The sequence below is a fragment of the Piliocolobus tephrosceles genome, chromosome 15 (genome assembly GCF_002776525.5).
Source record: "Piliocolobus tephrosceles isolate RC106 chromosome 15, ASM277652v3, whole genome shotgun sequence".
Taxonomy (NCBI): Eukaryota; Metazoa; Chordata; class Mammalia; order Primates; family Cercopithecidae; genus Piliocolobus; species Piliocolobus tephrosceles.
The window spans coordinates 33,537,689-33,560,558 of record NC_045448.1 but is presented as its reverse complement, the minus strand read 5'-3'; the positions used below and the strand labels follow the sequence as shown (position 1 = coordinate 33,560,558).

General features: G+C 41.1%; 1 protein-coding gene across 14 annotated transcripts in view; it reads right to left on the bottom strand.

Moving 5' to 3' along the window:
• RASGRP3 (RAS guanyl releasing protein 3) overlaps positions 1-22,870 on the bottom strand; it is a 115,122-nt gene that overhangs the window by 54,655 nt on the left and 37,597 nt on the right. For 7 of the 14 annotated variants that reach the window (XM_023216368.3, XM_023216366.3, XM_023216365.3 and 4 more), the window contains 9 exons: positions 21,859-22,055; positions 20,428-20,530; positions 16,734-16,796; positions 16,038-16,169; positions 14,633-14,780; positions 12,669-12,842; positions 12,174-12,290; positions 9,338-9,613; positions 2,217-2,294 (listed from right to left, as the gene is read on the bottom strand). In XM_023216368.3, the coding sequence (XP_023072136.2) occupies positions 2,217-2,294; positions 9,338-9,613; positions 12,174-12,290; positions 12,669-12,842; positions 14,633-14,780; positions 16,038-16,169; positions 16,734-16,796; positions 20,428-20,530; positions 21,859-21,928 (1,161 nt within the window). In that variant the 5' untranslated portion in view covers positions 21,929-22,055. The remainder of the gene's footprint in view (positions 1-2,216; positions 2,295-9,337; positions 9,614-12,173; positions 12,291-12,668; positions 12,843-14,632; positions 14,781-16,037; positions 16,170-16,733; positions 16,797-20,427; positions 20,531-21,858; positions 22,056-22,870) is intronic. The other 7 variants (XM_023216370.3, XM_023216369.3, XM_023216373.3 and 4 more) reach the window with 5 other exon arrangements.

Below are 22,870 nucleotides of genomic sequence, written 5' to 3'. Positions count from 1 at the left end.
CCCTCTCCCTCTCTCTCCCTCCCTCTCTCTCTTTCTTTCTCTCTGAGATGGAGTCTTGCTCTGTTGCCCAGCCTGGAGTGCAGTGGTGTGATCTCAGCTCAGTGCAACCTCTGCCTCCTGGGTTCGAGTGATCCTCCTGCCTCAGCCTCCTAAGTAGCTGGAACAGCCAGCAGGCCTGGCTAATTATTGTATTTTTAGTAGAGACAAGGTTCACCATGTTGGCCAGGCTGGTCTCAAACTCCTGACCTCAAGTGATCTTCCTGCCTTGGCTTCCCAAAGTGCTGGGATTACAGGCATGAACCACTGCTCCTGGCCCAGACCTAGTTTTCTTAACGGAGTTAATAAGATAAACTGTGTATGATGCCCTGCCAGGCATTCAACAGCTGGAAGCAATTCTGGTGCCTAATTGGTGTCAAGAGGTGGAAATTCTGTATGCACACATACAACAGGGCTTAACACACCATGGCCAGGTTCATCATGACAAAACTACAGAATTAGGGAGGGGCTTACAAATTCCTTTTTGGTTTTCAAAAGCTTTGGCTTTCTTGCTAGCTTTAAAGAGTCTGGGTCCTCACTCCTACCATTGCATGTGCCATATCATCCCGCATGGCTCTGTTCTGCAGTATTTCCAAGAGACAAGCCTCCTGAGACTGGCAGGAAGGAGAACATGCTCATGGAACCACATGCACTATTTTAAGAACAGATGCTACCAGCTCAACTGACTCAGACTCAAGTGCCTGTCCTGCCAGGGCCAGAGAATGGCTCTCACTGCCATTTTGTCTCTTTCGGTCTGATGGTTCAGAATCACAGTAGGTATTAATAAACCTAGGGGCCATAGTGACTATGTTATAGAGTTCAGCTGGTAAGGATGAGATCTTTATAAGAGAACTGATCTCAAGATGTGATTATAAGAAGCAAGCATAGGCATTTTATCTTCAACATGTGAGCCTCAACCTCACTATAAATGTTTCTGTTTTGTTTTGTTTTGATTTGGTTTTTTTGAGACAGAGTCTTGCTCTGTCACCCAGGCTGGAGTGCAGTGGCGCCATCTCCGCTCACTGCAAACTCTACCTCCCAGGTTCATGCCATTCTCCTGCCTCAGCCTCCTGAGTAGCTGGGACTACAGGTGCCCGCCACCACGTCCGGCTAATTTTTTGTATTTTTAGTAGAGAAGTGTTTCACCATGTTAGCCAGGATGGTCTCAATCTTCTGACCTTAGGATCCGCCCACCTTGGCCTCCCAAAGTGCTGGGATTACAGGCATGAGCACCATGCCCGGCCAACCTCATTATAAATTTTAAACTCATCCAGGCATTTTGTATTAGTGCAAAGCATAGTTAAAATATAATCCATCCACTAAAACCAATGAGTGGTGTATATTCAATAATGCAATTTCTTCAATCATTATATAAAGTTGATTTACTAAGAGTTTGCCATCTACTAAGTGAGACACTATCCAATGTGACATCCAAATTCTGAGTTGAATCAATGGTTAGTAGAGAAATTTGTAAATTATGATCAAGATATTTAAAATTTTAAATCTAATTTTATGATGAATGGAGCTTTTTTAAAGCTTGAAACAGTCTAAATGATCTTTAACATTAAGATGAGTTGTTATTCTTTTCCTTTCTTTTTGGTCCTAGGTGTATTGAGTTCTTAGCAGGAACACAACAAACAGAAGATCAATTATAAAACAGAGTATGACGTTCTTCCTCTTTTTTAGCCTCTGGTTTGAAGACATAATTCTCAAACTGTCAGGGCTAAGCTGTCCCATTGATAAAATGGGAATAATGGCCGGGCGTGGTCACTCGCGCCTGTAATCCTAGCACTTTGGGAGGCCACGGTGGGCGGATCACGAAGTCAGGAGTTCGAGACCAGCCTGGGCCAACATAGTGAAACCTTGTCTCTACTAAAAATAAAAATATTTTAAAAATTGCCAGGTATGGCAGTGTGTGCCTGTAATCCTAGCTACTCAGCAGCCTGAAGCAGGAGAATCGCGTGAACCCAGGAGGCGGAGGTTTCAGTGAGCCGAGATCGCACCATTGCACTCCAGCCCAGGTGATAGTGCAAGACTACGCCTCCAAAAGAAAAAAAAAAAAAGAATACTATCAATTTTTAAAATTCTTCCATTTTAGAACATAAAGCAACATTGTAATAGCCAATTACTGACAAAAAATAGTGAGTGGCACTGATCCTTAGGGAGAAAATAATACCTACCGATTTAGAATTTCTAGGCTCCAGCACCAGTGACAGTTTGTAAATATCATCTTCAGTGTGATAGAGGTCAAGGGAAAGCTATAACAAAATTAAAAGGGATAAATATGTTGGATTACATTTATTTATTTATTTACGTTGCTGAATTTTTGTTCAAGTTGAATGTTTAAGTTCACTGTCTAATACAGGAATTTGAGTAAACGCAGAACAATAAAAAGACGGCATGCAGAGACGGAAAATGAACTTTAAAAGAGAAAACGTTAATCCTGGTTAATCATCAGTATCGATGAGAACCATCAACTCAATTCCTCAGCGATATTTACTGAGCAGCTCCCAGGTGCTCAGTGCTGAGTCACAGATGAGGGCGACCTGATGTTTCCAGGCTGGAAGCGGGGACAGATGCAAACAGTAAGACTTGTAAATGTAATAAATGCTGCCTTTGAGGTTTGATTAAAGAACTGTGGAAATAAAGGAGCAGTTAACTAGGCTCCCATTATTTGAGAGCATTGTGCTAAGTCCTAGTGAGGCAAGCTGATATAAAATCATTCCTTGCCCTCAAGCGCCTGATAATTTATTTGAATAAATAGGGCCTGAACCTAAAAAGGTGTGTTCAGAGCAATAAAAGGCAGCACATGCTGAGCGTGAAGTAGTTGCCCCACTTTAAGTGCTCCAGGAACCAGTCAGAAATCAGGGAGGCAGCATAGTAAATACACGAGGGCAGAGGCTGTGTAGTCAGGCAGGGCTGGGTTCAAGCATGGAGCCTGCCACTGGCTAGCTGTGTAACCTTTAGCAAGTAATTTCCTCTCTGACACTCAGTTTCCACATCTGGAAAATGGAAATGATCATAAAAGTCCCTACTGAGTTGGATTTGTATCAGGACCAAATGAAATAACGCATGCAAAGTATTTCACACAGGACCTGGTACACAGTCAAATCTCAAGAAGTGTTATTTTGTAGTGTTAATGTTACTGTGTTATTATCGTATTTGTTATTTGTTATATTATTATTATGCATAGGGGCCACTGGAGACAGAAATGATCAGGATGGATTCATGGATGTCCTTGTGAACTGGGACTTAACCAGGAGGACTGGGACTGAATCTGGACAAAAGAGAGAGGAAGATCTTTGCAGGCAAGGACAACACAGATCCAGATTGGAGAACGTGGATAAACTCTGGAAAGCCTTACAGTGCATGTTCTCACTCACCTAAAACAGAAGTCATGAGGTTAAAATAAGCCTGAACAATTGCCACCTACTCCTTTAAAGCTAGAACACTCCATGGATCACATCACTTCCCCGGCCATGAACATAACCAGTGCTGGCTCCCTTCTTTGACCATGTAGGAATGAAAAATGTCCTTTAACATATTTTATCTAACGTGTGTATAAGAGTGGAGTGAGGGGGAAAAGAAAGAAGCAGGAAGCCAGAGAAAACTCAGAGGTGAAGATGTTTTCAAAGATTCCTTTTCCTGTTCTACTTCCTTTAAAAAAGAAGTTGGCATCATAAAATTTCATTTTCAAATCATTCATTCAACAAATATTTATCAGTAATCTACTATGTGCCAGGGACTGTTAGAGTTACTGTTCTAGCAGCTGCTTGAATGTAACATTTAAATTAAGGACTTCATAATCAGGTCACGTTTCTTTTACCTGCACTTTGTCACAAAGTTTTTTTTCTAAACAAAATAAAACTGATTTAACTGTGAAATTTCCCCAGTATCATGCCAAGATCATGACAATCCTTCTTACAAAGAAGAGACATCGTATTCACCTTGCCCTAAACAGCAATCACTCCTACCTCCCAGGCTCTGCTTTGTTACAGGAAAGGAAACCTCCACATGTCACAAACAAATGCCTTTGGGAGCCATTCCATTATATAAAAGAGTCAAGTAGGATGCATAAAAGGTACATTTTGATAGAGACAATGGTACCACAACGTCTTATTTGGAAAACATTCTTTGCAGATGTAATTTATTTAGGGATCTTTCCTCTTAGCGCCATAATTTTTAAAAAAATTGTGATGATAAATGGGACCTGACACCACTCTCTGTTAGGGAAGCCACAGGGAGAGGTGTGGTTTGTGATGAACTTTGCTACTCAGCAATGACAAAATGGCTGTCAGCCTAACATTGGACCTTGAGTTGCCAAATCTTCTGATTTGTTCAGAGAAGCCAGAAATCTGGAGTTTTAGATAAACTATCCCAATTTTTAAACACTGGGAACTAACAACAACAAAATTTTATGATTCCATATGGACCAAATAAAATACATCAGCCGTGGGCAGTTGTCTATTTTGTAATTCCCACAACAGACAACTGCACCAGGCTCTCAGTCTCATGAAAATGGGCAGCACATGTGTCTTTTGCACCTCTGTATCCCCTGTCCCAGCTTGCAGCCTCGCACTGTGAAGGTTACATAAAGAGAGAAAACCAAGTGACTCCTTCCTTCTGAATTCCTTGTTATCAGTAGTTAGTGCAGACTTGGAGGAGCGTGTTCCCTTCCTCCTGACTCAGCTTCCAAGTCCTGTGATCACTGGCACCAGCATCTGCTGGAGATGAGATGACAGCAGCGCTACCACTGCCAACCAAGAATCCAAATTAGCCACACACTAAGGCGGGGAGATGCTCTTTCAAGAGAAACAGAACATCCTTGGGTATTTCCATGTGTCAAATGGATAACTGGCTCAGCGATGGAAATGTTTTGGTAGTGTCCAAATACTTGCTCTCTGCTTATTAGTAGTGTGAGCCTGGGCATGCAGTTAACCTTCTTGAGTCTTAGTCTCCTGATCTGTGAAATGGGAATCATAAATAATAGCTGCCTCCAAGAACTATGGTGAAGATTAAATGAGCTAATGGGTGTCTGACTAGAGTTTGTTTAGAAGGTCACAAATGCAGGGTTTGGCTTCCAGTCAATGCACGAGTCAAATGCCACTGTGCTTATCCATGAATGTAAAGCTGCCGCTTGGGGTTACTCCTAGCATCTCTTCTTTCCCAGCCATGATTCTACTTCCTCTCTCAGATCTCCTCCGGGCTTTACGGACCTGCCCAAAGAGTGATCTGTTCTACTTTCTACACACCTTTTTTATAATATGGGCTGCTCATCAATGGAATTTCAAGAACATTTGCTTTTGTCAAACATATTTTGAACCTGGCTGTTTTTTTCTGACAAATGTTCCAATCCACTGTTTCAAGTTGTTGCATTTACCAACCTATACTTTCAGCAAAGCTGGTTGCAGATTCAGTCTTCAGTAGGATCTACATTGGCTTGACTGTTTATCATAAAATAAAACACACCTGGACATCAGACTGCCTCTACTCACCATTTTTGAAACTCTTCTTATTCTTCTTCTTCTTTTTTAAAAATGAGACTAAAATTAAAAATACAGGGGCTTTCCAGTTATTTGCATGTACTCAAAATGGTAAAAGTAACTGATAGGGCTAAAAATACCATGAAAAGATTCAGACTATTTCATACCCCATGCAACGGGAGCATCAGCTTGTAAAACTCCTGGTTACATGAATTGGGATGTAAGGGAAATGTCCTCTTCAGATATTCCCCGAAAAGAGAAACAATAAGAATCCCAACAGTTTGGTGGCGTGGTCCTCCTTCCCTCAACATGCCTGGTGCCACATTCAAGGGGCCAAGGATACAATGATAAAAATGACAAACAAAGCTCCTACCCTCATATATTTTGTCCTGTCATTACTTCCTTTACTGCACATCATGAAGAGGGGGAGAGAGCGGTATTAATTAATTTTTACAGATGTGAAATAAATTAGATGTCAGCAATGTGCCCACATGAGAGAACAAATGTCCATTTGAGGGGAACCTGGCCCAGACTGCGATGCAGAAGGTTACCGCCTGTCCTTTGTAAATCTCAGTTTCTTCTTTTGTTTAAAAAAGAAAAAAAAAAAGGAAGGGGCAGGGGTGATGTTACATCCGCAGCCCTGCCCAGGCTGGACTGCAGGGTGTGTGTGAGAATTTACTGAGGAAATGTATGTGAAAAGTGCTGTGAAAATTGTAATCAACTATTACAGAAAGTTAAAGCACTGCCCTATAGCCCACCACACAGAGTAGGCATTTCATAATTGTTGATGAACTTAAGGGTTCTCTTTTTCTGTCCTCCAGGGCTGTCCATCATATACAGACGACCTCAGCTGGGGCCATGTTTAGATGAAAACAATCACTTCAGGTGAAAATTTAGAGTCCTGGGGCAAAATGAATCACCCCTTCCAATGCTGGCATGTGGATGCCTTCACATGCATTGGGGCAGCTGTGGTCAGCCATATGATTCTAATCCAGATACGTGTGTGCTTCATAAAAAAGGCCACTGGGCTCTAGTGACCACAAGATAGAAGCCTCCTCGGTCCTCATGTTGAGGAGATTAACACCTCAGGAGTCAGGAAGAATGAATGTATACTGCTATGCACTAAACTTCTTTAGCTGTGTGGGGAGAGAAAGGATCTCGGCTTGAAGTTTGGTGACTCATACACAGGATTGTGCTATCGTGATGAGCTATCGGGCTGGTACTACAGAATCAAGTCAACTCTTGGTTCCTTACTCTCAAGACTCCACCGGTTCTTACATCTAGAATCCTGGAAGTTTAAAGCTGGAAAAGACCTCACAAATGAGCATGAAACACTTATTTTAAAAAAAGCCAAAGTCAAGGCTCTTAGCAAGGAGAAAAAGCCAAGCAACTGCAGAGGGAAGGCTGAAAGCAAGGTCTCCCATCTAGGATTCTGCCACTACACTGTGCTACCCAACACTGCACTTACTAAATACGGCGCTTGATGGCTTCTAAGTTTTCCTTCAATATGAGAGAGAGAGAGAGAGATTCCTCCCCAGCAAAAAGGAATTTTTTTCTTAGCCTTTATTTCTAGAGTTCAGATTTTTTCGTTTGTACTCCTGAAATTTTATTGAAAATCCTTCAATATTTCTCTAAATATCTCTTTGTCGTAATGTTGCTTGTTTCATTTATAACTCAAATTAATTTCTCTACCCCATTATTATCTTTTATCTCTATGGAAATTGCCCAAGGGTAGGCACCTGCTCTCTGAATTTGTGCTTGACATCGTGGACAGCTTGGACACAGACACGGGAAGCCTAGGCTCCACATGGACACGGGTCTGCAGACATCACCTGCGGCTGTGGGTCTGCAGTCTGATTGGGGCTGCGACTCTGGTCACTCATTCACAGAAACATATATACATGGCAAATCATTAATAAATGCAGATGCTTCATATACACCTTGGAATACTATGCAGCCATAAAAAAGGATGAGTTCTGTCCTTTGTAGGGACATGGATGAAGCTAGAAACCATCATTCTCAGCAAACTATTGCAAGAACAGAAAACCAAACACCGTGTGTTCTCACTCATAGGTGGGAACTGAATAATGAGATCACTAGGACACAGGAAGGGGAACATCACACACCGTGGCCTATTGTGAGGAGGGGGAAGGGAGGACGGATAGCATTAGGAGATATACCTAATGTAAATGACGAGTTAATGGGTGCAGCACACCAACATGGCACATGTATACATATGTAACAAACCTGCATGTTGTGCACATGTACCCTAGAACTTAAAGTATAATCATAATTAATAAATAAATAAATAAATAAATAAATAAATAAATAAATGCAGGTGCTTGAATTATTGTGAGTTGTGTTCCCCATCCCCAGTAGAGAAAGTCTGCATATTTACTATTTGTCACAACAACTCATCTTTAAGAGAGCTGTGTTTCTGTGTGTTGGCCACTTCTGCTTTATTTGAAGGGTATAGCTAGCATTATTGCCTATGCTTAGGGGTTTATTATTTGGTAAACAATTACATGCTCTAGGAACAGTTTGTGAGAAGGGCGAGAAACCACACTCCTATTCCAATGCAGCAGACCTAGGGGATTTAGGCTCTCAGAAATTAAGAGGAGTTATTGGTTTCATTTTCCACAGCCATACAAGGAAAACAGTTAATTCAGTATTGCAGCTGAGTTTCAGATGCTACAGTGTTATAAACCCAAACAGGGAAGTTGTACCTCTACTTTTATTTAAGGAAGGGCGAGTGAATTTTGTTATGCCTCTTCTTCCCACAAAGAAGCAGCCAGTGGGAAATGTTCTCTTCTATACACCTGTTGTGTCTAGAAGTTCTAGGATGCGGAGACCAGCTAGACATGTGTGCCACAAATGCCAAAAAAGTATGAGTGGCAGGTGAACTTCTTTTTTTAAGCCACATCCCTCCTAAATACAGCATGCAGTTCATTTACCGAGTTCCTAAATATGCCAGGAACTGTGAGAGGTGCGAGGGATATGATATGTAAGGCAGGTAAACAGAAAAAAATTGAATTCAGAGCGACTCCTCCTATAGTTAAGGAAAATATAAAGTGCCAGGGTGACGTGTGACAGATGCGTGACTGCTTTGGAGGGGGAGAGAGAATGCTCCAGAAAGACAGGCTTTTGAATTTGAACTCGCCATATGGATGGGGATAGGATTCTCCAAGAAAGTGCAAAGGCCAGAAAGCAGAAGGCAGCATTTCTTGGAGTGCAAAGTATAAGAAGATCAGTATTTCTCAAAGGCTGGTAAAATGTGGGAGAGGGTGATGGCAAGGAAGGCTGGGCTGACGGTTGGAGACTGAGTCTTCAAGAACCTCGAATGCCAGTCTGTAAACTACATCCTGGAGGTTTGGGAGGTTCATAATGGGAAGAGGGGGATTGCAGAGAAGGTCCTTGCATTACTCCAGGCTTCAGCTAAAGCAGTGCAGTGAGGATAAAGAGGAGCAGATGACTGGAGGACATATAGAAGGATGTGATGAGTTGGACGAATGTGGTGAAGGAGAGTGAGGGCTGAGACAGAGTCTGGAGGAGCCTCTCTAAGAACTCCAGAAGTGGAGCCATACGGCAGAGAGTGGGCCCTGCTGAACAAAGGTAGATTTCTTTGCCCCAAGATTTGCTGGTTATGGAAAATACTAATCAGGGTTCCTTTTCCCTTGTCCTATGAGATTTCCTCTCATCTATTGACTCTGAAACCAATTTTCCTCCAGAATGAATTGCTGGCACACATCTTCCTATGTCTCCTGGAAAGAAAGGTCCAGAAGAGTTACAGAGCCCAAACTTGGCTCCTTGGAACTCACTGTGAGCAGGTTGATCAAATCCATGTTGGGTTCTAGGTGGTGAGAGGCATTCTGCAGGGAGACTAGTTCACTCAGGGTAACGGAGAGCTGGTGCATTTTCACAATGTTCACCTTGTTCTCCTCCGTCCAGTCTGGGAAAATGACATGGACTGCTATCAAGTCTTTCAAGTGTACTCCAAGGATGGGGATTTTGAAGCCATCGCAGTCGGCAAAGGCCTTGCGGTAATTGCAGTAATTACCGTTGGAGGAGACCAACTCTGTCATTTCATTCCAGTTCTGGGAACAGATGGAAAAGTAGAATTTTCAAACAGCTTTTTCCCTTCTGTACACCCCCAGGTCCTGCAATGTGTGGCTAGGAAATTCCTCAGCTACTGAGAAAAGTATCACTTGCACCAATGTTGCTACAGGGAAATATTAATCAAGAAAAAGAAAGTTAGAAAACGTACTAGGCCTGGCTACGCACTGAGCAGCCGGTTCCATTTTGCTATAAAATGGAAATAACCTACATGTCTGCCTACCTACTAGAGATGTTGGGATATTAAATGGCATCATGTATTCTTAAGTGTTTGGGAATTTATGAAAATATTACTGTCCACAAATTCAAGCATGTCGAATATTAAAATTTTTTAGTTGTTCCAAGAAAGTTGCATTCCAGATATTACTTGAGGTTAATCTGGGACACTGTGGGGTAGGGGAAGTTGCAATGTGTTATGAGATAACTGTGGTTCTATATTCTGCCTAACTAGAAGGGTGACCTTGAACAAGTCACTTCACTTTTTTGGGCCTTGGTTTCTTTCTCTGTAAGTAAGAGAAGTTCCAATAAATAATTTTAAAAGATATACTGGTAGTTCTCCAAGCCTCTATAAGCTTCTATCAGATTCTTATTCTTCACAACATTTAAAATTTGTTTTTGCCTTTTACTTGAGATTTGGTACAAAGCTAAAAGAAAATGAAATACTTATTACCTAATAAGTTCCATTATACTTGGAATGAGTACAGAGTTTGAGGTCAAACAACGGTACTTCTGTGGCTTACTTCCTCTTGTTTATATGGACAAGTTATTGTTTGGTTGCTTCACAGCAACCGGGCATGGTCTTTCTAGTAGACCCCGATTTTAATTAGTCTACTCTCTCCCAAAGCAGCCCTTATGACTCAGACAGAGCTATTTCCATTTCCAGGACCAAGAATGGGTTCTGATTTATCATCAGAGTAATTGCATCCCTCTAGTTTGTGACTGGTTCAGGAACTCAGGGTTAAGCCAATCAGTACATTGTATTCCTCTGGCACCTGTTATTGGTCCAGCCCTGAGTTGGCTCAAAAGGTCTTTAATTCTATGCGTGAAAAGTTGAAGTGAGAAGTCTTCCCTATCTTCAGCTTTCATGAACAAGGGAACATAATTTTTCGGTTGCTACAGACAGCCCAATTAGGAGAAAAACCAGTTTGATGAAACAAACAAAAAAACAAAACTCTCTAATAATCAGAGGCAGGCAGAGCCCCTGAGTCAGAGGTCTGATCAGATCATGCCTGCTCTGTCTCTGGACTTCCAGGTATGTCCCCCAGGGTGGAGTGCAGTGGTATGATCCTGGCTCACTGCAGCCTCAAACTCCTGGGCTCAGATGATCATTCCATCTCAGCCTCCCAGATAGCTGGGACTGACTACAGGCACACACTGCCACACCTGGCTAATTTTTTTTTTTTTTTTTTTTGTAGAGACAGGATCTAGTTATGTTACCCAGGCTGATGTCAAACTCCTGGCCTCAAGCAATCCTCCCACCTCCACCTCCCAAAGTACTGAGATTACAGGTGTGAGCCACCACGCCTCATGGACAATACATTTCCTGAGTGTTTAATTGCTGTAGAAGTTTTTTTCTTTTTCTTTTAAACTCACAGCTAAAAGTGTCCATATTGAAATAACAAAGTGCACTCTTACGTGACAATCTTTTCATAAGGATGAAATGCTCCTTCTTGCTCAAGAAGAAAAAGAACTATCATGTCATAAAAATAAATATGGCAGAAAGCTCAGTTTGGAAAATGATCACTGTTTTTTATATATATACACATATATTTTTTTTTCATGACAATTTAGTTCTAAATCTGAGGATTTGTATACAAGGCCTATGTCTTCCCCTTTCTATCTTTTGATGTGCCCAACAGTGTTATTAATAGAGTAGTAATTGGATGACTTTATTTCAGGAGGTAGGGTAGGAACTATTTCTGTCTTATTTACTTTGTGTATCACAGTGCCTATCCTATAGTAGGACCAAATAGATACCTGTTGAATATGTTGGGTTTTTTTTTTTTTTTTTGAGACAGAGTCTCCCTCTGTTGCCCAGGCTGGAGTGCAGTGGTGCGATCTCGGCTCACTGCAAGCTCCGCCCCCCAGGTTCACGCCTTTCTCCTGCCTCAGCCTCCGGAGTAGCTGGGACTACAGGTGCCCGCCACCACGCCTGGCTAATTTTTTTGTATTTTTAGTAGAGACGGGGTTTCACTGTGTTAGCCAGGATGGTCTCGATCTCCGACCTTGTGATCCACCCGCCTCGGCCTCCCAAAGTGCTGAGTTTACAGGAGTGAGCCACCACGCCTGGCCACCACTACAATATGTTAATGGTATGTCAAAGCATTCTTCCTGGGACACTTACCAACACCTCCAACCTGTTTTTCCAGGTGAACTCAGCTGGTGTGGTTATTCCCTTTCTACTTTGTCCCCATGTATAAACTACCACTGGTTTAAGAGGAAAACTTTCCCCCTCTGAGTGACATTTGTTAGGCATATACTAAATCTGAACAATTTACAAATGCATTTTTTTACTTTTAACTAGGATCAAATCTACTGTACCTTTGTAACTTCTGAAGAAAGATGAGAATGCGTCTCTTTGAGGCGTGAAATGGAACTATGACTGAGGCCTCCCACCACTGCCATCAGGGTGTTAAAATTTTTGAGCTGAAGGAGCTTCTGCAATAAAAATGCATCAGTGCTTTTTAAGGATTTTTAAATTAGTCTAAACTTCTGAATTACAAGTACATTTATGCACAATTTTAATAACAAGAAGCTAATGAAAAAATTACATCAATTTAAAATGAAGCACAAATAGAATCAGAGAATTATATCTATTACTTCACAGAAAAATAGCTACGTTAAATGCTTCTAAGCATTGCTTTTCGAAAGCAATCTTCTTGCATGGCAAAAATACGATTTGTTCATTAGACATCAGCGAGTAGTTTAGTTGTCCAGTGCTCTTATACTGTGAACACCACATTTCCTCAAGGACTTTTCTCAACAGAGTGAATGAACATCTAGAACTCAAGAACCCAGTCTGATTACCAGACATACCTTTGCAACATTGATAAACTTTGTGATGACTTCTGCCCTTTGCTGGGGGGTTGGTTTGCTAAGAACCATCAATTGGACCCACTTAGAGATTCCGTTAAATAAAGCTATCGATCTTTCCAAAGTTGGATTATTCTCCAGGCAGCCATGGATGACATAGCTTTGGTAATCAGTGAACTAGGAAAGGAAGATTCAGAGATTCTGAATTATAATGGAGTCTTTGTAAAATCAGAAATTAGAATATTATATAGAAGAGGTGAGATATTGTTTCATAACAACAGAATAATTTCTTTTATTTCACATTTACAATGGCATCCTAAAAGTTTGAATATACATGTGTCTTTAAAATATTATTTTGCTGCTTTTCAAACCCCACTACTCACCCCAGGCACAGACACCCACTACTACACATCACAGCTTTGGTGGGAGGAGAAAGAGGCAAGATTCAAAGTTGTATTCCAATGAGTTCAAAATTTACTGGGTCATAAGATCCACCTGTGGCACTTGGTAAGATACTGGTTCCTGGGAACACCCTAGGTGTAAACGATCACTATCTTCAGAGGAAAAACCAAAGAATCTCCTTTTTTTTTTTTTTTTAGACCAAGTCTCGCTCTGTTGCCAGGCTGGAGTACAGTGGCACGATCTTGGCTCACTGCAATCTCCGCCTCCAGGGTTCAAGCGATTCTCCTGCCTCAGCCTCCTGAGTAACTGGTACTACAGGTGCAAGCCGCCATGCCTGGCTAGATTTTCTTGTATTTTTAGTAGAGATGGGGTTTCACCATGCTGGCCAGGATGGTCTCGATCTCTTGACCTCATGATCCGCCCACCTTGGCCTCCCAAAGTGCTGGGATTAAAGGCGCGCTGGGCCAAGAATCTCCATTTTTAACACACTGCTGGTGATTCCCATCAGGCAAGTTAAAGATACAATGGTATACAATGAAGAGGAGGAAATGAACGCAAATATAATGATTTCAAATTAGCATCAATTGTAAAGTTGTTTCAAGAAAAAAGAAGACAGAGGAAAAAAAATCAATTGAAGTAAGGCTGCTCTTTAGCAAGACAAACACATTTTCAGAATGTTAGCATAGATGTCAAAAAATACATATGAACTTTCTATCATATGAACAGTGCAGGGGACTCCCTCCCATGGCCTGCCTGCGGGGAATCGTTAAGGTACTCTCCAAGTAGGATTACTTAGTGAAAGAATCAGTCTTTCAGAAATTCATGCTTCTAACCAAGACAGTCTTCTTTGCAAGCAATAATGTAATTCATTCTCCCACACCTTGGAAAAGGAGAAGGAGGAGGTGCGACTTCCCCAGAGCTTGGCGAGACAAAGCAAACTGGTTGGCTGATTGTGAACCAATGTGGAAAATGTTATCATAACAGGAGGATAGAGAGCAGGAGGCTAAGAAATCACAGACCAGAGAAAGAAAAGGGGGAGTTAGAGAAGGAATGAGGCTCCATCAAGATGAGTAGGAAAGAAAAGTTTAATTCAGGATCTCTATCTCTGGGAAAGAAACAACCTGATGTTGAGACTCTCCTTAAAGTCTACAATTCCTATTTTCAACCTACACCCATAATTAGCCATTTACACAAATCCGAACCTAACTAAATATTTTTTCCCAAAAACGAAGGGCCTAGCAAAACATGTTCACTTGGGAGAAGTCAATGGAGCTAAATCAACCTTGAATGGTTAAATCTCCACTGACTATTTAGAAAAATCACGCTTTAATCCTATGAAAGGAGACATTGAAAATAGCGACAGAAATATAGCTCCTGAGCCATAAAATAAAGACAGGATAATATTTATCTTTGGTTAAAAGGGATTGTTCCTGTGAATTAAGGGCACTTTTCCAGCAGAGCACAGTGATAGAAGCTGCCAACACTTCAGAGTATGAAAATGCAGCTCTTGGGGAAGTTGGCATGGTGGTTGTTATCCTTGGAAGAATAAATGTCATGTTTCTTACTGAGATCCTTCTAAAAGATTTATGCTCCAGAAAAGTGAGGTGCTCAGCCAATTCAATGGGCTCCAGATGGTCAAACAGCAGACAGGCTTTTCCCTTCTTGGATACTTTTTTCCTCTGTGTGACTCTTCTCATCCAGTCATAGGAAGGACTATAAAAGAAGAGTGAGTCCGGTCAATGTGTTGAAAGCCCATTTCACTCAATGGAAGTTATTAACCTACTGACTCTGTAACTCTTGGCTTGCTTCCAGGGGCTTGTGCAAAATACATGCCCTGTCTTTCATATTTGAAGAGAAAACCACTGACCAATTGCCAACAGAACATAAATTTGGAGTTGTTTTTCCAGACAGAGTAGGTTTTGCACTGATCCATCCAGAATCTCTTACTTAGTCTCTTTGTGACCAGCAAGGTCTGGATCATAAAGGAAAGGTCAGGGCTAGTATATAAATTTGGGAGTTTATCAGGATATAGATGGTGATTTAAGGCACATGGAAACCACTAGAAGCTGTGGTTCTCATACTTTAGTATAACAAGAATTATCTGAAAAGCTTGTTATAAAGACAGAGGCCTGGGCCTCACTGCCAGAGGTTCTGATTTATTAGGAATGATCTTGAATAATATGTATTTTCACCAAACATTCCTTATAATTCCCGGATCATTCACCATTGATGACTATTGAAGAAGTATTCAATAGTAATCGACAGTGGAAAACAGAGATACCTAACACACAAGAACATACATTTGCAAGATGGATAACCATATTTAGGATCATCAAATAGTCTTCCCTGTGCAAAGTTACCTAGTTGATATGAAAGCGGCCTAATTGCACCAGTTACCTAATAACTGAGCTAACCAGCTCCTGACATCTATGGTCAACCACCATAAGGTTGTTGTTCTGAGGCCAACCTCAGCAGCACCATGGTACAGAGCTTCTCAAGCTTGCATGTGAATCACTTAGGGATCTTTAAAGTGCGGATTCCAATTCAGGTTTAAGGTGGAGCCTAGAGGCTGCATTCCTAACGAGCTCCCAGGTGATGCTAATGTTGCTGGTCTGCAGACCACACTTTGAGTAGTGAAGGCATAAGAGATGTTAACTAGATTCAGACTCAGTAACTAATACCGAGCGTCTATTTTGTGCCAAATGCTTTCATGCACTGTCTTATGTCCTTATTGGACGTTCATAATAATCCCATGAGAAAGGTACTGTCCACATTTTACAAGTAAAGAAACTGCAGCTTGGAGAGATGAGTTGCGTCCAATACGGCTTGTACTCACTGCAGCAAGGCTTTTCTCACAGAAGCAAACCTAGATTCAGGAGTGGGATGGACTCAGGACAAGTGGGGTGATCACTACTTCCTCCCCTAAGCAGTGGACTCATCGAGTGTGAAAGACGTTGGTGCCACTCTTACATGCTGGATATGTCGATGAGGCTGACGTGTTTTTCATATCCTAGTTGACTAGCTACTTCCCGGAATTCCTCAGTCATACGAATCAAACCAAGATCCAAATTAAACTCTGCAGGAAATTTCAGAATCCAGTACCTGAAAGGCATCAAATATTTTTGGCAGCTGGAATATTTCAAGTTGGATATCTATGGAAACGATTGTACCATTTTACAGACTACATTTAACACTGAATCCAGGACCATACTTCAAATTAGCCATCTCCTGTCTCCAAACCCCCATCCATCACATGGAGCCTCTCTCTGCCCTCCTTCAATCTAAAACCACTCCCATTCCTAGCCTCTCTTTCAGTTGAGAGGAAACCCTTCCTTCAAGTCATGGTGAGTAGGTGGGAATGGGTGTGGTGAGGGAGTAGAAGAAAATAAATCCACCCTTTCTAAGAGCTAGTTTCATTCCTTAATCACATTTACTACTACTTAATCTCTAGTCCAAAAGATAAAGTTTCCCCCACCCCACCCAACAGAGGAGGGCCAATTTTAACAAAGTTGGTGGGAGGGGTATCAGAGTAGACTCTGTTGTCAAACTAGGTCTGCAGCTTGGGAAAAAGGTCAACAAAAAAAATTGTCAACAATTGCAGAACTAGAAACTACAACCGTGCCAGAACCAGAAGCTACAAGAAATTAAATTTGTAAATGTATTTACCTCATAAAGTAGCAGATCTTTAACCGAAATTCATTGCAGCTTTCTCCAGTGGCATTTCGATACGTAAACCAGTTAAAGAAAAAATTCGTGCACCTCATTTCCTTTACACACACCTGCAGCTGTGCCCTCAATGTATATCAATTCCTAATAAGAGGACCATGCTGGGGACATTTGGGGTTATAAAGACACTCAAATACAGAGAGAAGTGGCCTCTGATGACTTCGACACTGAACAATTGAAACTTGATTTATTATAGCTCTGGAATATATTTTTTTGGTCTGAAGGAGAAGCCAGTTACAGGATTAGTTTTGCCTTCCTCCACACTTAACTAATAACTGCCAATTGTAATTACAAATAGACTGGCAACTATACATAATTAAAACTGATAGTACAGAGAAACACTATCTATTTTTATTTTTATTATTATTATTTTTTGAGACGGAGTCTGGCTCTGGCTCTGTCACCCAGGCTGGAGTGCAGTGGTACAATCTCGGCTCACTGCAAACTCTGCCTCCCGGGTTCACGCCATTCTCCTGCCTCAGCTTCCCGAGGAGCTGGGACTACAGGCATACGCCACCACACCCGGCTAATTTTTTGTATTTTTAGTAGAGATGGGGGTCCACCGTGTTAGCCAGGATGGTCTCGATCTCCTGACCTTGTGATCCGCCTGCCTTGGCCTCCCAAAGTGCTGGGATTACAGGTGTGAGCCACCGCACCTGGCCGAGAAATACTATTTTAACCAAAAAGATTTTTTATTTAGGATTAATGCCTTATACAGTTATGCACCACATAATGACGTTTCAGTCAATGAAGGACTGCATATATGACAGTGGTCCAATAAGATTATAGTGGGATTGAAAAATTCCTGTTGCCTAGTGACATGGTAGCCAGCATAATGTTGTAACCCAATGCATTACTCATGTGTTTGTGGCGATGATGGTGTAAACAAATCTGCTGTTGTGTGAGTCATGTAAAAGTCTAGTATATACAGTCATGTACAGCATATGATACTTGATAATGAGAATAAATGACTTATTGGTTTATGGACTTACTATACTATTTTTTGTTGTAATTTTAGAGTACTCCTTTTACTTATGTAAAAAAAATTAAAAAGTTGACTGTAACACAGCCTCAGCAGGTTCTTCAGGAGCGATTCCAGAAGGAGGGGTTGTTATCATAGGAGATGACAGCTCCATGCCTGTTACTACCCCTCAGACATTCCAGTGGAATAAGAGGTGGAGGTGGAAGACAGTGATATTGAGGATCCTGAGCCTGTGTAAACCTAAACCTAGGCTAATGCATGTGTTTGTGTCTTTGCTTTTAATAAAAAAGTTTAAAAAGTAAAAAAAAAAAAAAATTTAATAGAATAAGTTTGTAGAATAAAGATATTAAGAAAGAAAATATTTTTTACAGCAGTACAATATATTTGTGTTTTAAGGTAAGTGTTATTATAAAAGGATTAAAAAGTTTTTAAAGGTTTATAAAGTATAAAAGTTACAGTGGCCCGGCACGGTGGCTCAAGCCTATAATCCCAGCACTTTGGGAGGCCAAGACGGGCGGATCACGAGGTCAGGAGATCAAGACCATCCTGGCTAACATGGTGAAACCCCATCTCTACTAAAAAAAACACAAAAAATTAGCTGGGCGAGGTGGCGGGCGCCTGTAGTCCCAGCTACTCGGGAGGCTCAGGCAGGAGAATGGTGTAAACCCGGGAGGCGGAGCTTGCAGTGAGCTGAGATCCGGCCACTGCACTCCAGCCTGGGTGGCAGAGCGAGACTCCGTCTCAAAAAAAAAAAAAAAGTTACAGTAAGTTAAAGTGAATTTATTATTGAAGAAAGAAAAATATTTTTATAATTTGGTGTAGCCTAAGTGTATAGTGTCTATGAAGTCTACAATATTGTACATTAATGTCCTAGGCCTTCACATTCACTCTCCACTCACTCACTGACTCACCCAGAGTGGCTTCCAGTCTTGCAAGCTCCATTTGTGATAAGCGCCCTATAAAGGTGTACCACTTTTTATCTTTTATACCGTATTTTTACTACACCTTTTCTATGTTTAGATACACAAATACCCATGATTGTATTACAATTGCCTATAGAATTCAGTATAGCGACATGCAGTACAGGTTTGTAGTCCAGGATCAACAGGCTATGTAATATAGCCTAGATGTGTAGTAGGCTACAGCATCTAGGTTTATATAAGCACACTCTATGATATTTGCAAAATCATGAAATCATCGAAAGATGATTTCCCCGTCGTTATGCTATGCGTAACTGTATAGGTACTCTAATTTCTTCTTTAATATTTGAAAATGTCATTTTCAGGTATATTAATACTCAAGTTGTGTTATTTACTTGTAAGTGTATTTATTCATACTCTTTTAAACAAATATTTATTGAGCTTGTGTATATGCCAGGCACTGTGGATATAGCATGAGCAAGAAATCCAAAGGGAGGAAAATTTATAGAAATGTCGATTCACAGGCGGTCTTCAACTTTCCCATATTAAATGTTACTATGCCTAAATATCCCTTTTTACTTGTGTCTCATGCACTGGTGGCCATGCTAAGGGTGAGAACACTGTCGGTGGGTACATTCTCTGGACAATGTCTAGATTGCCAAGAGTATGGCCAGACTGAGCCAATGCCCTCCATCCTTACCTATGTTCTACACTTCAACAGTGGACGCATATGACCCTTGGACCACCAGGAGTTAGGATCTTGCTCACTTCCATGGACCTTATGGACTCTCTAATATCCTTTTCTGCTCTGAGGTTGTGAGGAGGATGAAGAGAAGTAGAAAGTGGAGGAAGCTTGAACTGAACAGGTGGACACCCTATTGGCTCCAGAAGCCTCGGCAGGCCCTAACAACACTTGACGGTGCCTCTCCCTCTAAGGCTCCCCCTCCCTGTAGCGGTTCTCACTCATCTCCAGGGCCTCATGGGCTTGAAGAAGGCAGAGACTGCAGGCACCAACATTAGAGATTGTATAATAAGCATTGGCTCTTAGGGAATAGAACCTTTTACGAATGGGAGACTGCATCTTCAGTCATTTGGCTTTCAACCACTTTTCTGGACTGCATGATGTAGAGAAGTGGTAGACTGCTAAAAGCCTTCATTATGGAATGGTGTTTCTAACCATGCAGGATTTTTTTGTTTTCATTTCACAAGAAAATCTAACATTAGTATCAGTCAACAAATTATAATAAGCCTGCTAGAATGTTCATTGTGTCTTGGCAGCAAGGAAAGATGTGAAAACTAAATTGATGTTTGTGCCCAAGCGAGAGCATATTATTTTGACTGTATTTCCATATGATTAAGCTGCATCCTCTACGCCCACCATTTTGCCATCCCAGAAGAAACAAATTTGGTCTTGAATCATTGTTAAATATTCTCTCATTGTTCTACTAACAGATATGTTTAAGACAAGTTAGAAACATCCAGCCCACAGTTCCTGCTTCATTTTACATCTTAGTGATTATTTTCAAGTACAGCCAAAACATCCAGATGGAGAGTCAACTATCTGGTCTATCATCCAGATGTGTTTCGTCTAGACATCTACATATATTCGCAAAACAGCTGGATAACCGAAGACTATTTATTCATCTTAATTTACTGGCTTTGGATAGACACTCTATCTAAATACAGAGCTTGATTTATGGTTGTAAAAATTACACAGTAGTTGAAAAGATATATGCAGAGAAGTTTTTCTGCCAATTCAGTGGAAGATAAATACCATCGGTGCATCAGTAGAACTATTCTTGGCAAGTAACTATTATTCAGTTCTCCATTGTCATCTGTTAAAAATATAGAACAAGAAGTGAGGAGATAACAGTGCTACTCTTTACTTTTTCTAACATCAATAGAGAAGCAATAGTGTCATAGTGTCAAAAATTTTTCATAGACAAATGAATTTTTTTTTTTGGAGACGGAGTCTCACTCTGTCACCCAGGCTGGAGTGCAGTGGCACAGTCTCGGCTCACTGCAACCTCTGCCTCCCGGGTTCAAGCGATTTTCCCGCCTCAGCCTCCCAAGTAGCTGGGACTACAGGTGCCCGCCACCACGCCCAGCTAATTTTTCTATTTTTAGTAGACATGGAGTTTCACCATATTGGTTAGGCTGGTCTTGAATTCCTGACCTTGTGATCCTCCCACCTCAGCCTCCCAAAGTGCTGGGATTACAGGCGTGAGCCACCACGCCTGGCCGACCAGTGATCTTTTACCTCCTACTTTGGCTAGTATTTCCTTGCAAGTAAAGGTGGGTAGGTCTTACCCTTCCTCTGGTCTACAGTTGACAGATTTCATAAATAAAATTCAGAACAATCAGTTAAATTTGAATTTAAGAGAAATAATGATTAATGTCTTTATTGTAAGTATGTCCCTGGCATTATTTAGGTCATACTTACACTAAAAATGTTTGTCAGAAATTCAAATGTAACTGGTCATCCTGTATTTTATCTGGCAACCCTGCTCTGGTTTAACTCTGGTTTCTATAGTAATCAATTTAATAAATAACTACTCCCATGTGGGTTGACTTTCTTTGTGCAAGGGATAACCCCATATGCTGTGGTGGATACGAAAACAACAACACAAGGAACATACAGCTGTAAAATGTATAATCTAGTAGCAGATATGATGTGTTTGAATGTAGAATGCAGTAAATTGTGCTACTCACATTCATCTGAGTCAAAAGACCAAGAAATAATTATAGAGGCATTTGCTATGTGGTATAAGGAATTACAATGGGATGTGAGACAGGGGAAAAGGCAAGCAGTGTTCCTGACCAAGGAAACTGGGAATGGTACTATGAACATCTGAGAAGGCCCTGAAGCAGAACTTCAATGAAGGGAATATGACCAGTGGATGGTGGTAGAAAGTCACAGGGAATGTTCCAGAAACATTAAGTGGACAGTTTGACTGGGGTATGAGCTGTGGGCAGTAAACGGAAAGAAATGTGGAGGGCAGTGAAGCTGGAGAGACAGACTGGGGTCCATCCAAAAGGCCTTAAATACCAAGGTACAGAGACTGAACTCTGTTCCACAAGCAACTTGCCTCTGAATAGAGGAATAGAGGAAAGTGAGAGCATTGAGAGATCCAAAAGAGATGAAAGGAGAAAAGGCTCATACCAAACATCTCAATGCAAGTGTGCAGCAGTTCATCTAATGTTGCTGCTTTCCCAAGGCCACTTGATCCCATGGTTATTTAGCCGTTGTCAAAAAACCAGAGACATTTTCAGCATCAGATAGACCATCTCCATAATCATGCAAGTCAGTGACGTTAGTGCCTAGTGGTGACCTGTCCTTAGTTGTACTTCAAGAAAACTCTAAAAAAAATTAAAAAATTAAAAAAACAAGAGAAAGTTATTAGACTAGAGTTCAGAACCCCATTAGAGCATCACTTTCCAACCTGAAAAGATAATGACTTCCATAGACAGTATCTTTCTACAAGAAAAGTACCAGTGACTGAGATTACATCAACCTTTACGATGCCAAAAATACCTGCTAAGCTGTTCCTGGGGATGGATGGTGCTTGGAGACCATGGAAATGTTCCCTGTTATATATACCATTCCACTTCACAACTGAAAATTTTTAATGCAATGTTTTATACTTTCCTCATATCTTTTTTTTGGTTTTGAGACAAAGCCTCACTTTGTCACCCAGGCTGGAGTGCAGGAGTGCAGTAGTATGATCTCGGTTCACTGCAGCCTCGACCTCCCGGGTTCAAGCAATTCTCCCACTTTCGACCCCCTAGTAGCTGGGACTACAGGCACACATCACCACTCCTGGCTTTTTTTTTTTGTAGAGATGGGGTTTTGCCATGTTTCCCAGGCTGGTCTTGAACTCCTGACCTCAAGTGATCTACCTACCTCAGTCTTTCAAAGCGCTAGGACTACAGGTGTGAGCCACTGCACCCAGCCACCTTTCCTCATCTTCTTAAGTGATAAGATATTCAAGAATATTATAAATGTTACTTGGTTTAGTATTAATAAAAGAGTATGTAAGAAAAAAATTTTAGATGCAAATATATTTATAAACATTATCCTCAGTGATTCATAAATATTCAACAACTATAAAAAATTCTACTTGCCTGAGAGTAGGATTATTCTTTGCAGTGGTAAAAATACTACTGTTAATTTA